This window comes from Lepisma saccharinum, chromosome 14 (genome assembly GCF_977018435.1).
Source record: "Lepisma saccharinum chromosome 14, izLepSacc3.1, whole genome shotgun sequence".
In the NCBI taxonomy this organism is placed as follows: domain Eukaryota; kingdom Metazoa; phylum Arthropoda; class Insecta; order Zygentoma; family Lepismatidae; genus Lepisma; species Lepisma saccharinum.
Genome location: NC_139242.1, coordinates 35,969,151 through 35,987,279, shown reverse-complemented (window position 1 = coordinate 35,987,279; position 18,129 = coordinate 35,969,151). Strand labels below are relative to the sequence as shown.

At 40.6% G+C, this 18,129-nt stretch overlaps 1 protein-coding gene across 3 annotated transcripts in view; it reads right to left on the bottom strand.

Moving 5' to 3' along the window:
• The window catches only part of LOC145998787 (uncharacterized), a 166,998-nt gene that overhangs the window by 70,198 nt on the left and 78,671 nt on the right, over nt 1–18,129 (bottom strand). For all 3 annotated transcript variants that reach the window (XM_083135380.1, XM_083135379.1, XM_083135381.1), the window contains exon 2: nt 3,630–3,770. In XM_083135380.1, coding sequence (XP_082991506.1) covers nt 3,630–3,741 — 112 coding nt within the window. In that variant the 5' untranslated portion in view covers nt 3,742–3,770. The remainder of the gene's footprint in view (nt 1–3,629; nt 3,771–18,129) is intronic.

Genomic DNA, 18,129 nt, shown 5'->3' with positions numbered 1-18,129 from the left:
GAAGCACGCTGTGCTAACCACTCCAAGATATGAAAAACTAAATATGCTGACCAAGGCAGTAATTTAATTTATTAAAAACATAAAACTAAACGTAACGTTTCAACCTTCTAGCAAGGTCTTCTTCAGACTCTGTATCAAATACAAATGTAATACAATTACATATGTATTTGTACATTTTATATATACATAAACATTTCGTGTATGTTTGTGTATATATAATGCCCTGTTTTTGTATCTTGTTACATTTGTATTTGTACATTTTATATATACACAAACATTCCGTGTATGTTTGTGTATATATAATGCCCTGTTTTTGTATCTTGTTACATTTGTACTTGATACAGTCTCTGAAGAAGACCTTGCTAGAAGGTTGAAACGTTACGTTTAGTTTATGTTTTTAATAAAATAAATTACTGCCTTGGTCAGCATATTTAGTTTTTCATATCATGGAAACAAGGCTTAATGGTGTTATAACCACTTCACCACAGAAGTCGGCATTTTGTCGCCTATTTAAACAAAAATTTGGTGACGAGAAACTTTATTTGGGTAAATCCAAATTAACTTTTCTTCTCTGTTTATAATACAGACTACTTCTTTAAATCGCACCACCTGAAGGTAAGCAACAAATAGATATTTCGTCGCATCACGCTAGACTGGCCGATCTATAAGCATACCGGAATATAAAGAAAAGGCAAAGATCTTACGGAAATAGAAGCCCGCCCGACTGAGACAAAATGAGGCATTGAAGGGGAAAAGAGGAAAAAACAATGACTGAGAGAGACCATCAAGGTTTACGTGAAAAATAAAAGGGATTCCCGCGAAGGGAAGTTTTTGTCTGAGGTTACATCCGAGAGGCTCTTCGAGTGAGATTTTATCCTCCAGCCACTAAAGAGGGAAAGGAATTGGAGGAGGAGGGGGGGAGGGGTGTTAAGAAAAAAGTCCCGCATCTCTCTCTCTCACCCTCTGAAGCTTCGGTGCTCCATTAATCCTAAGACTTCGCAGCTCCAACCCCCCGGGGGAACGGGGCAAAGGGATTTAGAGGGGGAAGAAACGAAGAAAGGGGAAGAAAAGGAATCAAAAAACAAGGGCACCAATTTCTCACAAGGCCTTCCCCACCCTCTTAAAGCATTGGAAACTTTGCGAGTGGTGCCAATGCGTTGAAAGGACGTCTAGATTCGGATATGAAGTTCCCGCAGAGTAACGCCATTTAAAAGTGTTTTACATTGTCAAGTCCAATATCTTAGAATTTAAACTTATTGAAAAAAAATGCTTGCCGATTGTTTTTGCTTTTGTCTAGTTGTTTGCAAAGGCGGGGCAAGGGGGGGGGGGCACTGGCCCAAAAAGTTTCAGGTTTATTAAAATTTGCATATTATATTTTTTTAAACTTAAACTCTCTGGTACCTGAGGTTCGTGGCACCCCCCCCCCCAACACACACACACAAAGTTAGGTCTCAAGTTACGCTGCTGGCTGTTTGTAATAAAAAAAATATGTATGCAATGCATTCCACGCCACAAAACTATTACGTATATATATCTACACTTGCATAACAGTGAATACAAACAGGAAGATCCTATACTATGTAACTCTATCCACTAGAAATTATATCCATTCATGGTCTAGAATATTACAGTAGTTCTTAGAATATAGTGGTGAGGGATCCCAGTTCAAACTGTAAGTCCAGTCCCGATTAGCCTGTCTGTGCATAAAGTGGACTTAAACTTCGAGAACATTACCGATGCTGGTGGCTCCTTGTCCCGGGATTTCGTCTTCAGGATAGTTCACGTGTGTGTGTTTGTTTGTGTGTGTGGGTGGGGGTGGGCGTGCGGGAAGGGAGAGGAGGGGATTTCTTTGACTAAAAGAGTCAGTACCATATTTTGCCATTTTCGTGAATTCCATTCTCTCTCTCTCTCTCTCTCCCATTCCCTATTTTCAGGGATGTTGGGCAAAAAAGGAGTGAGGTAACCCCACAAATAGCCTTTGGATACGCCACTACATTCCATAGAAAATACAGTACACACGCGCGCGCAAAAGATAGAGAGACAGAGAGACGTGGCGACGCACAGGTTTCTCATTCATTTGGAAATAATAAATTATCTATTTGCAAATTGATTTGTTTGAATTAAGGATTTTTGAGCTTTTTAGCAACCAGAAACCAAAACCCATGGTAGCTTTTGCTAAATTCTAAACGCACTCCGATTTGTTCATAAATGATAAAGAAAAGTGGTGCCGCAAAACAATAATTTGTTTATTTAAACAAACGTTTGGCCACCAGCAGCTATATTTTTAGTTATTCCGAATAAACATTTCTCTGTGATCAAGAATGCTCCAATTGAAAGAGAAGTTCGGAAATTCTAATTTCGATAATAAAATCAATTCTAACTAGAAAACGAAGAAATATAGTACAAAGGGGAGGGGGTGTCCACCAGAACACGACGTTATACACATCTTTACAAAACAAAAGGTCTGAGAGGAGACAGCCGTTTGGTTACAAAATGATATAAAAGTTGGCACCACTAGATAATGAAGTTCCTTTTAATCATTAACACTTTTTTCCTCGTACAAACACCTTTCTTTCCTCTTGCAGCGCTCTTTATAAAAACAGTTGCTACCGATTAAGGGTTTCTGTAGCTTACATTTAAGAGATACTGTCGGTAAGCATTTGTTCAGAGATGATGCATATTAATTGAGTAATTTTGACAGTTAAGTACATACTTAAATATCCACCCGAAACCATCAGAATCCGCAACTTATCAACGATGTTTTCGAAATTATATCAAGTTTGGAAGAAACACACTAACATTCTACATAAAAAAAAAATATAAATTTCGGGGCCACGAAAATCACAAATACCTAGAAAACAGTGAAAGGAACCTACACTTGAATGCTCTAGAAGGAATTCTGAACACATGTATGCGCGGAATTTTCGAAAACAACTTTGATGGACCAAGTTAAAAGGTCCAGAACGTAATTGAGGACGAGTTGAAATAATATTCATGATTTGCTGTATGACACTCGACCACTAGGCTTCCCTGGTGGTAAGAACCTTGGAGGACAATATCAATACGCTGTTATTAGTGTTCTGCAGGGAGAGCATTACGCTCGAGCGCCGAATAGTTCGCACAAACGACGCTAGAAAGCGTACGGAATTGAGAGCTGCTTCGCTCGAGCGAATAACGCTCGAACAGGCAAAACAAGCGGTATACGCTCGAAACCCAGTAGTACACTTATAACAGTCATTTTTCTGTGGTAGTGGACCCTCCAATATGCATCGTGAGGTGAAATTAAGCAGTGAAACTTAAGTGAACAGAGCCATATCTCCATGTAGTTTAGCCTATCTTACCAATACAGTGATATATGACAATGAAATAGATGATTGTGGGCTGAAACTACCAAGGCGGATATTTTGCAATATGTGGCTAAAAATATTGTAACATTAAAATGATATTCTATTGTACACGCTCGAGGGTGGGAGACGAACGAGTACAAGTGGTCCCATGCAGGACTCTCATATGCCATCATACCCGTAATAGTGCATCGTAGTTTAGAAAATACTTCACGGTCACTGGAATTAATACATTTTCTGTTCAAACAAACGCTATAACAGTAAATGAAGGAAAGTAATACTTACACGAATGCAGGCACTCAACGATGGCAGTGGCGTCCACATAGTAACCTTTGCATAGCACGCACACCAAGTGTGGGTTCACCTCCACGAGCTTCAATCTCGTAGCGCGCTGCATTTTGCCTCAATGCTGGTCAGGAACTCTCCCTGAAATAAAGAACATAAAAATGTTAAGACATATATCCACGCAGACAAGTAAATGATCATTCCATTCAACCGAGGAAGCTGCAAAGATCATCAATACCAATCTAACAAAGCGGTATACGACCGATAATCAACTTGCGTGCCATAATAATAAACGATTCCCATATACGAGCCAGATTCGATTCCCCGTAGCCAATTGGTAACGCTCGTTCGCCCGTTGTCATGGTAACCAAAAGCTCTGGGGGAGAGCTGTTGCGCATGAAGTCACTTGGTCAAGTTTGCCAGCCAGACAAAGAGTCTTACTTTACGGTGGCTGAAGCCGAATCTTAAATGATTTGGACGATAAGAGAGCGGTTAGCCAATTTTGATTCAGGAACCGAGGTACTGGAATTTGACAGAGCGGAAACTGCTATCATGAAATTTTGACAAACTGACCGTCTGTATGTACGATCTGTATCTGAAACATGATCCAAACCTTCTTATATTTCTTCAGAGCACGTATATATGACACGTTTGAATCAAATATAGATAAATCTGGATGGAGCGGAGATTATACGTATGTGCTAAGTACTTACCGCATTTTTTTTTGTTTTAGTTTATTTTAAAGTCCGCTTTATGCATTGAAAGGCAAATCGGGGCAGGACCTACAATTTAAAATGGGTTCCAAACCACTATGTGCCTCCACCGGACATGGAACCCAAGACCCTTTGATGTTGATGAATGCTTTGGAATTCTGAACAGATCTAATATACTTTTCATATGGCCGCGCTGGGCCTATAAACATCCTAGAAAATGACATGTCTAAAATTCCTTCTACAGCATGCAAATGAATCTTCGTACTGTTTGCTTAACCGGTTGCTTTGATATTTAGGATTGAAAATAGGCTTGCGGTGCCACAAATATATCAACAATATCTAGACAACGGCGAGAGTAATCCATACTCAGATTAGCTTATGAAACCGAAGGACTTCTTGACATATGCCATTTTTCAGAATTTTGCTGTTTCTTCAAAGGAATTTTCGAGATGCAGTGACATTTCGGTTTAAGTTTTCTGACAAGTGCATGCAGACAAACGCGTTCACCAAACTTTGTGATAGGTTTTCTTAACTCCCGCTTCTTATCTGTACAGAGAAAAGAGAAAGAGTAGGGCAGGGTTGAAAACCTCCCGACATTTTCCTGCCTTTACAATTGTAGATTCTTCATAACCAACCTTTGAGTAGGTCGGAAGAGTAACTCTGAGCGATTTCGAGTTGAATCCTGCTATTGAAATGGGACCCGTGTCAAACGCATAATCATCTCTAAGATCTCCAAAACTGCTCGAAAGAGAGGGAAGAAAGCAGTTTCCATGTCCGAAGGAGAACCGAATAAAGAAAAGATGCTTGGAGGGCAATTGCTATCTGCAGCTTCCCAAAGGTGGATCAAAGAGGAATAGTGCAGAAAGGGAGAGAGGAATATTCAATGCTGGGGGGTGGATAGAAAAGCGTGAAGAAAGGTCGATATTGATTTCTTCGATAGAAGCATCACAAGAGAAACGTGGGAGAGGTGTGCGTTGGGTGATAGCCATTGAGTCGTGGGTCTTCTTTCAAGCCGATGAAGAATTGCCTTTTGTTGGGAAACAGCATTCATGCAGGTAACATTTGCGAGGGGAATTGAGAATATACACAAATCCAAGAGTGGGACGCTATCTACACCGAAAAAATGATTTGTTTGAATGGGAAAACATCTTTCGTTAAACATTTTGGTGAAGATAAATTTGGTAGCCTTTGCTAAATTTGATAACGTTGACCAAAACATCATGTGAGAACCTTAGGGACGTAACTCGCATTTAGCAAATTTGCAGGAGGAGAAATATGTATTCTTAGGAATATGTCTGACTGAAAAAGAGTCGGTTAATCGGAGATACATGATCCCCACCTCTGCTAAGGATTGGAAGTGGAGATATGGCACCAAATACGTAGAGAGAGCTCTCCAGAGCAGTTTATAACTGGAATGAGCATTTTTGGAATTACGTTCCTCTGGTTCTCATACGACGAAATTATCTAGTAGCTGTAAACAAATGTGCCTATTTAAACAAAGGTTTGGTGTCAGAAACTACTTTTTCGTTATTCCAAACATACGTTTTCTATGTGTATGCAAACTGTAACATCGAAAATAATTTCACTCGGGTTTTTGATATTCGATTCGCTAGAAGTGATTTGACGGAGTGGTTTGGTTATTTGTCGCTTTTCTGCCACTTTTGGCTAAAGGCGATGATGTTGACATGAGAACACAAGACGAGTCACACAGAGGATCATGCCGACTGCGAGTTCAGACGCCAGAGCCTTGTTACTCTTCAACACCAACCTTCTAAAAAGGTCACTCCATAGACCCCACGATAGAATTTTAAACATCACGGAATGGAAAGTTTCCCTTTCAAATAGGTTTTCTGTTTCTATTGCCTTTGTGATACTGTACTCAGCATATGCAAGCACTTCTTTCTTCAATCCGTCCTTATTCTAAATAGGAACACAGTCGCATTATACCCCTCCCTCCAAATGTGGATCGAACGTTCATTTTGTTTATAACTGCCAAGACCTCCAGGAAAAAAAAACCGCTTTGAAATCGCTTCTCAAACTACAAAAGAAACTACTTACAGCCTGCGCAAAAGACTGCTGGAATTCAGAAACAGAAAACAACATCTTCCTCCTGTAGGCTCTGTATTTGTGCACTTTGGTTTAAGCTACGAACACTTCATACTCCTACTGTTCAATCAAATGAAAATAAGTGATAATGCTTTGTTTATACAGATACAATGAAAACTTTATTATTAGTTTGAGTTACCATGGGATCTATTTATATTAATTAGCACAAGTCCTTATATTTTGCTAAAGGTCCCGGGTTCGATCCCCGGCCGGTTCAAATCCGGGAACTTTTCTAACGATGGAAGCGGCCCCGGCGTCCACCCAGCGTCGAATAACATGGGTACCTGGGGGAAACCCTGGGGGGTAAAGGCGGTCAGGGGCGTGATGCAGATCACATCACCCCACTCACGACCGGATCAAGAAAGTGTGGGGCGTTACCCCCACACCCCCTGTACGCCTTCATGGCGTGGTGCTATGCACAGGGGAACACTTTACCTTTACCTTATATTTTCTGTTTTGGTTATTTTATCTCTCCGTTCTAACCATTGGGTTAAACACTACGACAAGGATCAATGATGAAACCAGAGTTCAAACCTGGGACCTACGACTTCCTAGCGCGTTACGCTGAGCACTGCGTCACGGAGGGCTGTTGTATTCGCATAAATTCATTATTTTCCGTGCGATGTATAATCAAATTTGTCAAGCTTCGCATGGGATGACGTTTCTAGAAGGCGGTCAAGTGTCAACCTCATTTCCACATTTTGGACTGCATTCTTGCAGACTAACGAGACTGCCTCATAGCCAGCCAGCATAATACTTGTATTGTATCTTGTCCATGAAATGTCTGTTCACACCACTCATTCTTATCTTCGAGATTAGCCAAAAGTGGCAGAAAAGCGTGGTATTTAAAGCATATTTCCAAAATAATAATAATATAAATTAAAATAATTATCTTATAATTAAAATAATTATTAATTAAAATATGTACATTTATCAATATTGCATTTTTATTATTACATGGATACATAAATAGGTGGTATAAGAATATATAATGTTATATATTTATTATCCAGCTTGCGTGTACTTAAGATCGCCAAAATTTGTATGAAAACAAGGAAATTAATGCAAATAGATAAGAATTGAATATTTATCGAATAATTAAAAAAAGGATGTAAGATCCAGTTGACAAAAATTAAATGTGTAGTAGTGTGCATAAATCTTTGCCACTGTCTTTCAAAGCATTATGATCCAAATATAATAACAATAAATAAATATGATAATAACCCTTGCCTTCCAAGTTCACAGGAAATAAATAATCATCGACTATAGTGCAATCCAGTACAGTATTATGCTGAAAAGTACATTTTCATAATAAGTAACATCAATGACCTGCTTTTTCTTTTAGAAAATAATCAAATTCAGAAACAGCGTAAAAAATATAGGAGAGATAGCTGAATGAAAAAAAGTATACCCTCCCTCCCTTTCGGCCACTAGGCATGCTACTGCTGTTCGTGGCTAGGTTTTGTGCGGTAAAAAGGAATAGAATATTCATATTTATGTGCGCGTGACGTGTCTCTTTGCACTTCACAACGGTGGACAAATTGTTCAGCTTTCTTACCACAATAAACCCAGAAGACAATTTCATACAGAAACAGGGCGAGCCATCTCACCACTAAATACATCGCCGAGTCCGCGTTTGTATGATGTCCCGGCGCGAAGGGGGAAAAAACAGCTGAGGGCCCGCTTTCTACATCGCCGGAAGCAGACTCCAGCGTCAGAGGGGGGAGGGGGGCAACTCCCACCGGAAGACTCTGGAGGGAGAAGCGGGAGGGGAGGGGGCACCGTACAAAGGTTTCACGCTCCACGAGATAGAAAGGTTGAACGCTGGAAGAGGCCCCGATGCCACGGCTCAGGGGACTCGATCCACGCACGCGAGAATAAGATCGTGCGTTGATGTGTGTGCGTGGAAGACGAGGCGTCCCGCAGATAAGCGGAAAGAGGAATCGGCACAAAATGAAATCTTTCTTTCCACGCGACAATATTGTGCGTTTGCAAACCCTTCGCAATCGAGCTGTGCACTGACACACGGTTTTTTTTTAACCAGTGCCTACATTGACGATAATCAAAGTGCGTTGCGTACATCATTGCGACAATCCATCCACGATCCTACTGATGATCAATTCCGCTAAGATTTTTTTTCTGGGTTAGGTAAACCACACTTTCTTGTATCGTTACATAGACTAACCCACATTCCACCTTCGAACCTTCGGATATACCCACTCCACTCTCTTCTCATGCTATCGTTACCCGCCAACAACTACTCACCATAGCCAGTGCGGTGCCCAAGGAGATCATAAGCCCCCTCCCCACGTATTCCTAAAAAAAAGAACATCCAAGACAGGAAAATGACAAAATGACTGCTAATTACCAAAAAACTTATACCTCCCCTCCCTTCTCGAAAATCATGGGCACGCCGGCACTGACCATAGCCGATATATTGTTCTGGTCACCCGATCTGGTATATGCCTACAGTATATAAGCAAATAGAGTATAAAACTTGAAAGATAAGCGGAGGAACCGTAAAATTCCGCGAATATGACGCCCTGGTTTATCTTAAAGATACCAGGACACTAAGCTCCCACCCCTGAATTTTGTGGTACTTCAGGGGTTCTCTTAACAAAATGCAGCGAGTCATAACTTGCCGAAAATGACATTATAGGAATAGGAACAAAACCTTCGTGTCATTTGGGTTGTGCCAAGCTGCGTAGTAAGTTTTTGTTCTTTTCTGATTTACAATATTTATTTATATCTTTATAATCATGCAGCTTGAGCAATAAATTTAGAGATTGACGGGATCGACGTTCTCGAGAGAGCCGAAAAGGTGCAATGACTACCAGCTGGAAAGATGGCGTTCCAGGGTACATATTAATCAACGCGTATTAAAACTATTTACACTTGTTAGGATAGGGACATTGACAAAAAAAAATCACCGGGCGGCGGGATCAAGAAGGTTGGTAACTACTGGCTAAGATCATCCAGGTTTTCACTGTTTCTAGCGAAATGTATCTACTTACCGAGGACATCAAAGAAAACCAATATCCTTGTCTAGCAGGAGATTCGAAACCGAAACATATGACCACGCCCAAGAGTGTACTTGAAGGCTACCAGTTTTTTTTGTTTTTTTTTAAACCTGGTCACAAGCAGCATCTTGGCACCAGGCATCAATTTCCTTGTTCATTGGAATATCAACTTAAAAATGATCGCGAGTGTTTTTTAACACGTTAGAGTACATATATAGTATGACTAGCACTTTGAAGGTTTCAATATCCGGTAGATTGCAGACTATAATACAATACAGAACTCTTGATTTTCCATCTGTCGTATGCACATACGCAACTGTATCTCATCCCTTTCCCACCAGTACGGAAATGTGGCTTGGCACTATCTAGCCTCGACCAATGTTGCCACAATCTGAGGGCATAATTTCCCTTTCCAAGGGTCAAAATTTCCCTTTTTGCGCTCAGTTTTTCCCTTTACTAAAAACCTTTAAAAATAATAGTAATAAATACTATATAATCTGTACTATTTTTGAGTTTGTTGTCTTAAAATTTCCATGGAATCTTGGTATTTTTCATCCCATTTAGTTTAAAATTTGGTTCGAATTTCACTTCATGTGGCAACACTGGCCTCGACCTCCTCAATTTTGAATGATTGTGGGCTCAAACGTAACTACTCGGGAAGTACTTATTCGATAATTTATCTATGAAGCCAGTATTTGTTCAACCTGGACAATTTGCGTTCAGAGGGACTGAAGTAACCACGGATATTTGAAACTGGGATGCATTACAGAAACCAGACAAAACTTGGCGGTCTCTCGTTTCGTCTCGTGGACAAGGAACATCTCGTTCTCATCTCCCTCTCGACGAGAGAGTCTCGTGATGCCACGTGAAACCGAAGTGAATTCCTTTAACCTGGAATGAGGTTAGTAGCGACAGAGGGAATAAAAGACATACGGCAGAGATGGTTGGACATCTCAATATTCATTTAACTGAGGAGTACAGGGCAGACAGCCATAGGTCTTGAACACGTGTTCCATTATAACCATGAGTCAGAACCCAAACTCTTTCGACCAGGATTTCAGTCCCATTCTGTTTCAGTCTCTACGTACTATCAAAACTAAAACAGGAAAGTTTTCAAGTTAATATCAGAAAGTTTGTTTTCAAGTACTGTCCTGTTCTTATGATGCCAACATCGATACTGGGAATTTCATTTATTTGCGAGTGGTGCCAATGAGTTGAAAGAATGTCTAGATTCAGATGTCGATATGAAGTTCCGGCCAGAACAATTTTTTTTTTAATGTCAATCAAATATCTTAGAATTTCAACTTGTTGATGTACCAAAAAAAATGCGTTGAAAGAATGTCTAGATTCTGATGTCGAAATGAAGTTCCCCCACAGTACTGCCAGAACATTTTTATTTTAATGTTAGGCCTAAGTCCAATATCTTTGAATTTCAACTTGAAAAGAACAACTGCTTTCCGCTTTTTTTTGCTTTGGATTATTATTTTACTTTGCTTTTCTACAACATTTGGTTAATCGCGAAGATGAGGATGGATGGTGGTGAAGAGATGAAATAGATGAAGGGATAATCACAAAACAAATATGGACAGCACACAACACAAATCTCATAGAGAACTGATTATACTGGCTATGAGTCCAGACGCCAGAGCCTGTAAGTCTGCAAAATGTAGCCCAGGGTGTACTACGTGGAAGCGTGGTCGACATTCAGGTGTCTTGAGGAAGTGTCACCCCTTACACCCCAGGATAGATAAAAGGTCGGGTCACCAATTTTTAACGACCTTAACTTGCCGCAGAACTAGAGCTTTTCAACTGAAAGTGTCATACTACACTCTGTAAAGAAAAAATAGCGACACTTGCTCGGATATGTTTTTCACAAGATTATGAAGTGAATAAAAACAATAAGAAAAGCAGGATTTGTCTACCAACCGTATTTGTGAAGGAGCGTTCTCGAATGAAGCGTTGCAAGGGAGCGGATAGGAGGGAGTGAGAGAGACAGGAGGCATCGTCGGTCGTGTTCGTTCGATTTAAAACCTCTCGTCATGTGATGCCTCTCACTCACTCCTATCATCGCAGAAGAAACGGGAGGTGGTTTTGCGATAACGATGACATTTATCCAACACCCCCAGTTCTTTTCTATTTTCATTTATATTTTTATGTTTCAATGCAAGAGGCTCCCTCTGGTGCTACTCTGTTGCTTTTGAGGTGCATTGTGCAGGCGGGAAGTTCGCATCGCACGAAGCACTCATCGGCCTCCATGCAACAGAGTAACACCAGAGGAAGCCTCTTGCATTGAGGAGAAAAAAAATAATTGTGAAAACCATATCCGAGCAAGTGTCGCTATTTTTTTCTTTACAGAGTGTAGTTAAATACCTCTGAGGACTCATCTGATTTGCACCTGTGACAATCCGGTCAACAAGTTTCAAGATACTTTTGGACAAAACTTTGGAAAATACACTCAACAAGATTGATCGCCAAAGAGTTTTTCGGATTCCAGGAAAGCCATAAGAAGACCCAAGTCCAGTCTGATAGCAACCACTCTGGCCAGAAGAAGGACGGGATTTCACCCGAGGAAAAAAAATAAATCACACTTCCGTCCCTGGTGAAAGGGACAAGAACTCGTACAGCAGGTTTGAGGCACGCAAATGCCAAGGTGGCAAAATGCAGAATAGACCGTAACTACAAGCATCCCTAATTGTTTTTCCGACCATAACAGAAGAAGAAAAGGTCGAAAAAGAGCACCATGCTGCATCACCACAGGGTAGGGTACCAAGATCTGACTTCCTCGTTCCATACGTGGAGAGCGGTGTGTGTGTGAGAGAGAGGCAGAACATGTTACGTAACACGTAAAGGTCGGGGAGTGATAACTCTATATTAGGCTGGCAGAAGTTGTAGCCAGTATGCAAGTAACAAACGGGCAAAAAGGCTACACATTATAATTAGTGGCCGAGCTGGAGAGTGTCGATTTAACAGGCTGTTAGCCGTCAAGGTAATTTGTAACAGCAAGAGAGTAACGCATACCAATTAACGTTAACTCCCAAATCTGGTTCTCAGCCACACACATACGCGGCTGAGGAAAAAAAAGCAACGGCTTGGAAATAAATGGACTGCGACGAAAGAGGGTTTAAAAAAAGGAGTAATTATCAACAATCAACTGCTGCAACGAATTAGCAGTTTGCCGAGGCTAGCGCCGCGTGATCAATCTGAGAATGTAATGAGCCGCTGTTCATTTGGCGAACTAGTTATCCTCACTTCGCCGACAGGCAGGGCTTGTACTTGTTTCGTTTCTAATTGCAAATTAATAATCCTGATGGCTGGAAGACCTCAAAGCGCATGACAAATGGCTGGTGGTACTCGTCATAGCACAATTGTCTTTCGCACTACCTCAGTACAAAACATGAAGAATGACCCATGTCTGCATTTGTGTAGAGCATGCTGGAACACAGTACAGTTCGAAAGGCCAAGTCACTGTAAGGTGAAGGCTTTCTAACCATAGGCATGCGCAAATCCTCTGATTGGAGGGTGGGTCTAGTATATGAAAGCTCATTCGGGAAAAGAAAAACTACATTCCATCTCACTGCTTTACAAATTATGTATCGATTCGTACGATGCAGGAAATTTCTTGACTTCTTCATGACTTTTTCAAAACTAAGATAATAGATGTGTTTATTAAATGAAAAACCCCTAACACAAGGCTGAAGATGAAAACTGAAGTTCTGCTTTAACAAGAGATTTAGTCATTAGTGCATGTAAAAATTAATGCTTCAGACTTCATCCTGGATGGGGGGGGGGGGGGGGTGGCCACATTAATTCGATTAATAATTTTACAAAACTTCATGCATAGAGGAATGTATTTCTTTTAACCAGAACTCACTACAATTTTAGATTTCCAAATATTCAAATTTATCAAAGCCCAGTACTGGTATATATAACAATGTAAATTCACTATAGTCTACTGTTAAAAATAGCAAAAAATTCTTGACCAAAAGCATAATTTCTTGACTTTCTTGATCTACCTGTTGATTTTGACTTTTTCTTGACTTGCTGACATTCTTGACTGGTACGTACAAACCCTGGTGCAGATCACTATTTACGTTTTCAAGTTGAGTAATTTATCCTGGTAAGAAGGGTTTACATGAAATTAATTAAATAATTGCCAAATAAAGGTTCCGAGTTTATCCTTGCACAAATGATCTACACTGAAAAATAAGCAAACAAACGCCATGAGCACTGAACTTAGTAATGCAGAGGTGTAGGGAGTCAAAAACGGCAAACATTTAAATACTAAACACCATCTGGAACAGATCGCCACCGATGATTCCAAAGGGTAGGCGTAAGGTCGATATTTTATTGCAACTGTACCCAGTGTGGACAGGTTGTTGCGTTCATTTTTTGATATTAAATACACAAATCGACAAATGCCACTTAATGCCATCTTAACAGCATCGCCATAGAAACCATGATGGCATCCCATTTCGCCTAATGGCTTATCAGCACCTGTCCATCAGATCTGACAGCTATCCGCCATTTTAGGCGAAATGGGATATCCTAGGGATGTGACGAAGCTGAAAATTTACCGATGCCGATGTACTCACCGATAATTTTTGGAACCGATGCCGATATTTAACCGATTCCGATACATAAGATTATTAAACAGAAATGGGATGTTATTTTCAGCATGACAAAATAAATTTGCTATGTACATTTCTATTGCATATCATATGTAATGTATATACATATATATTCTCAAGAGATGCGAATGTACATTTGCATCTACAAAATGTTATGTGAACCTTTAAGAAGAACATGGATTCTCAAGAGATTTAACATTAGTACACAAGGAGTTCTTTGAAATGCAAAATGAATTCCTGTTCTGCCAGATTCTGCCAAATCTGCGAGATTTGGAAGCACTTCAGGAAGTAACCTACTTCTTCTCTTATCTCAAATCTGTTCAGCAACACTGAACACTCAATCACTGAATACTGATGCAGCAGGTATGCCCAAGTATTTTCTCAGCACTTGCTTCAGGTTTGAATACTCACTTTTGAATTTCCAATACAACAGCAGATCCTGGTTCAGCAATGTACTGTTTTATTTCCGATTTAAAGTTAGGTTGATCGTCTGAATGAGTTTGCAATAATTTTATTACAAAAACTCTACAATAATGATGAATCATAACCAAATTTTCAATAACTCTTACAAAACTAGAATATATAACTTATTAGAAGGTAAAAACTCTAGTATAATCTGTACCTGTTTAAATATTGGATTTTTGCCGATGTCAATTTCTGCCGATTTTCATACATCTGTAATCGGCTTCGGCACATCCCTATATAATACGTAAACGGATAAACCAAGAGATTCAATGACGGATTTGTGGAGAATCCGTACGGAAATATATACAAACATGACGAATAAAATAACATGCACAGAAGCCATAAAACTGTCTGGATAATCCGAATATCAGGATATTTTTGATAACATGACTACCCAGATAATACGGATAACTCAAATATAGAGATGATTCGGACATCAGAATATCCAGATTTGGCCATCCCTGTCTTTGGATGTCACAACCAATACGCAACACCAGACTGTTCCTTTTCTCCGTCAGTGTATGGACTCAGCCGTTGGCCCGGGAGGTTTTCGCGTCTTCATTATTCCTTGTCGCCGTGTGCCGATCCACCTGGCCGTAACATCTGTCAGATAAGAACGCGAGCAGAAGGTTACCCTGCATTTTGGACAGAAAAAGTGGGAGAAAAAGAGGAGCACGATCCTGGCTTCGGTGAAGGTGACCACTGAAAGGCGGTCGCTATTATACACATCTTTTTTCGCCATCACTTTCGCCTGTGCTGCTCTCATTGTGACGGCGGTTATTATACTGTACTAGACTTTGGAAATGTGTATAGGTGCAATTATATCCAAGGGAAAAGCTTTTTGCTTAGCAACAATATTTATATCTTGTGGAAGAGCATATTGTCCAGCTGTTACGTGTAATACGTAATGGCAGTTTTACGCAGGAACAAATAACATGAAAATAGGTTCTGCTGACAAAACATTTGTTACTTTGTTCAATTTGCCTTTACTTTTCTGCCGACCTCCGTTGTATAGTGGTTAGCAGAACGCGCTACGACTCCAAGAGTCCTGGGTTCGAATCCCTTTATAAATTTCATCATTTCGTCACTCATCCTCATCGTCGCGATTAGTCAAAAGCGACAGAAAAGCAATGCCAAATTACATTACAAAATCACTTTGCTTTTCTGCCAATTGTGGCTAATCGCGAAGATGAGGATGAAAGAGTTGAGTTGTTGTTGAGTTTTAAGTCCACTTTATGCAAAGTAAGGCTAATCGGGACTTGACCTACAGTTTAAAGTGGGACCCGAACCACTATGTACCTCCACCGGGTATCGAATCCGGTACCCCTTGATTACAAGGCGACGACGCTACCACTACGCCATCGGGGAGGCCCCTATAAGATAAGATGAAAGAGATGAAGAGACAACAAAGTCCCACAGAGGATTATATTGGCTATTGGTCCAGACGCCAGAGCCTCGTTAGTCTGCAAAATGCAGTCCAGGATATACTACGTGGGAGAGATGCTGACGTTTGGGTGCCTTCAGAAAGAACACTCCACGCATGTTTACAAAAACGACAAACCAACTCTTGTTCACCAGCAGCAAAATCTGCTCATTTGTTTAAAATTAGCAAATAATTTAGTAAAAAGACTAAATTTAGTGACAGCTATTTACAAACCTACCGTAAGACATAGTGTCTGCCACAGCAAAGACAAAAAAAAAATTACAAATAGCAAAAGAGGGAATGAAAACCAAAACAAAAGCAAAGGCAGAATTACGATTGACAACGTTGCAACACGCCGACCTCCGCGGTGGAGTGGTTAGCACAACGAGCTACGACGCCAGAAGTCCGGGGTTCGAATCCTGGCATGGGTGTTCTTGTATCGTATCATCATCGCTCTTCCTCGTCGTAGCGATTAGTCAAAAGTGGCAGAAAAGCGGTGTAAAATAACCTTAATTCAATCAAAGAAGAAACGTTGCCACATGACGGCCGACGCTACTCGTCCATTTCGCGACTGACATTGCAACCCGACCAGGGGAATACACCCACATGGACGTCCGCAGGATTTTTTCCAGGGGGCAAAGAAGGCACATTATCTCCAAAAATAGTGTTGTTCCCTAAAAAAAAAAAAAATGGCTTAAATTTGAATTTTTGATGTTCATGCAATAATTAACACATATTATTGTAGCTAAAATGAAATTATGTGTGAAATACATAATTTTTGGTTGACTTTCATTTTCTAGGGGGGGCACGGCCCCCCTTGCCCCCTCCCCTTCCGGACGCCCATGTACACCCACAAAGACTATTGGCAGCAATGAATAACCAACCATCAAAGTCATCCGCCAACTGGATGTGGCAGACAATAGAACAGCAGACTGCCCGACACCTCTTCTTATTTGGCTGAATTTGTAATAAACCCAAGACCACAATCAACAGATACCGGCTTGCAATATCGCCTGCACGTACAGTAAATCCAATTAAAACGAGGCCCTGCTAAATTGAGCGCCAATAAAGAAAAACTCAAGTCCCTTAACTGTAGTAAAAACGAGTGGAGCGTAAACCTGGCCCATTCAAAGCTTGAAACCCAGCCACTGCACTCCCACACTTTTTCCTCGCGTAGATTACCAAGTGTAGATACAGCCTGGAAGTCACGTTTCCCCCACCTGCGCTTATGACACGGCGGTGAAAGCGGAGAACGTGACAGCGACGAATGCATCAACTTTCACATACCATGCGTGGCTGTGATGCAAGCCACTTTAACAATGATTACAGGTCGACTGGGACGATTGTTGTTCAAGCGAGGAATGCAATTGTGCCACCGGTTTATCTTCAGTCGAGGTGGTCGCTAGTTTCGCGTGCATTTGTGTGTGAACCGTTGAGTGTAAAAAGTATTCGTACTCATCGAATTTTAATGGTATTCTCACAGTAATTTAGGTCTGTCAAGTAACAATAGGATGTATGATAGAAGGCAATGCTGTGCTTTAGAGACTCATAAAATATATACGCTTATGATATTTCTTATGTGCGAAGCGGCCGACTGCACGCACCATACTCTGTCCCGGCTATCTCTAAAGCAAGGCCGAGCATTACTGCAGAGAAGGAGGTGATCGAGTGGGTGGAGCGAAGTAGTATAAGCTGCTGCGAAGGCTGGTAATTGCAGTCTTTCCACCAGGGTTGTTAAAGGTCCAGGAGTTTTAAATAAATTCAATTCCGGTCCAGGAGAGAAAATCAGCAAGCGTAAATGGGTTCTGGACCGTAAAGAACCTTTATCTGTAACGTATTTCAATTCCGTCCAGGAACCTTTTTTTCCGGATCAATTTCAATACGATCCGGGAACTTTTTTCTGATCCAGGAACGTTTTTTTTTGGCATGAATTTAAATTCGGTCCAGGAACATTTTTTCCAGGATCAATTTAAATACGGTCCAGGAATCTATTTTTTTTTTCAGGAACAATTAAAATAATATCCAGGAACCTCTTTTTCAATGAAACAATACGCAACTTGGACCGAATTGAAATTGTGCCAGGAAAAAAGTTCCGGTCCTTCAGCAGAACCCATTACAACTTTTAGGTTCCTCGACCTTTAACAA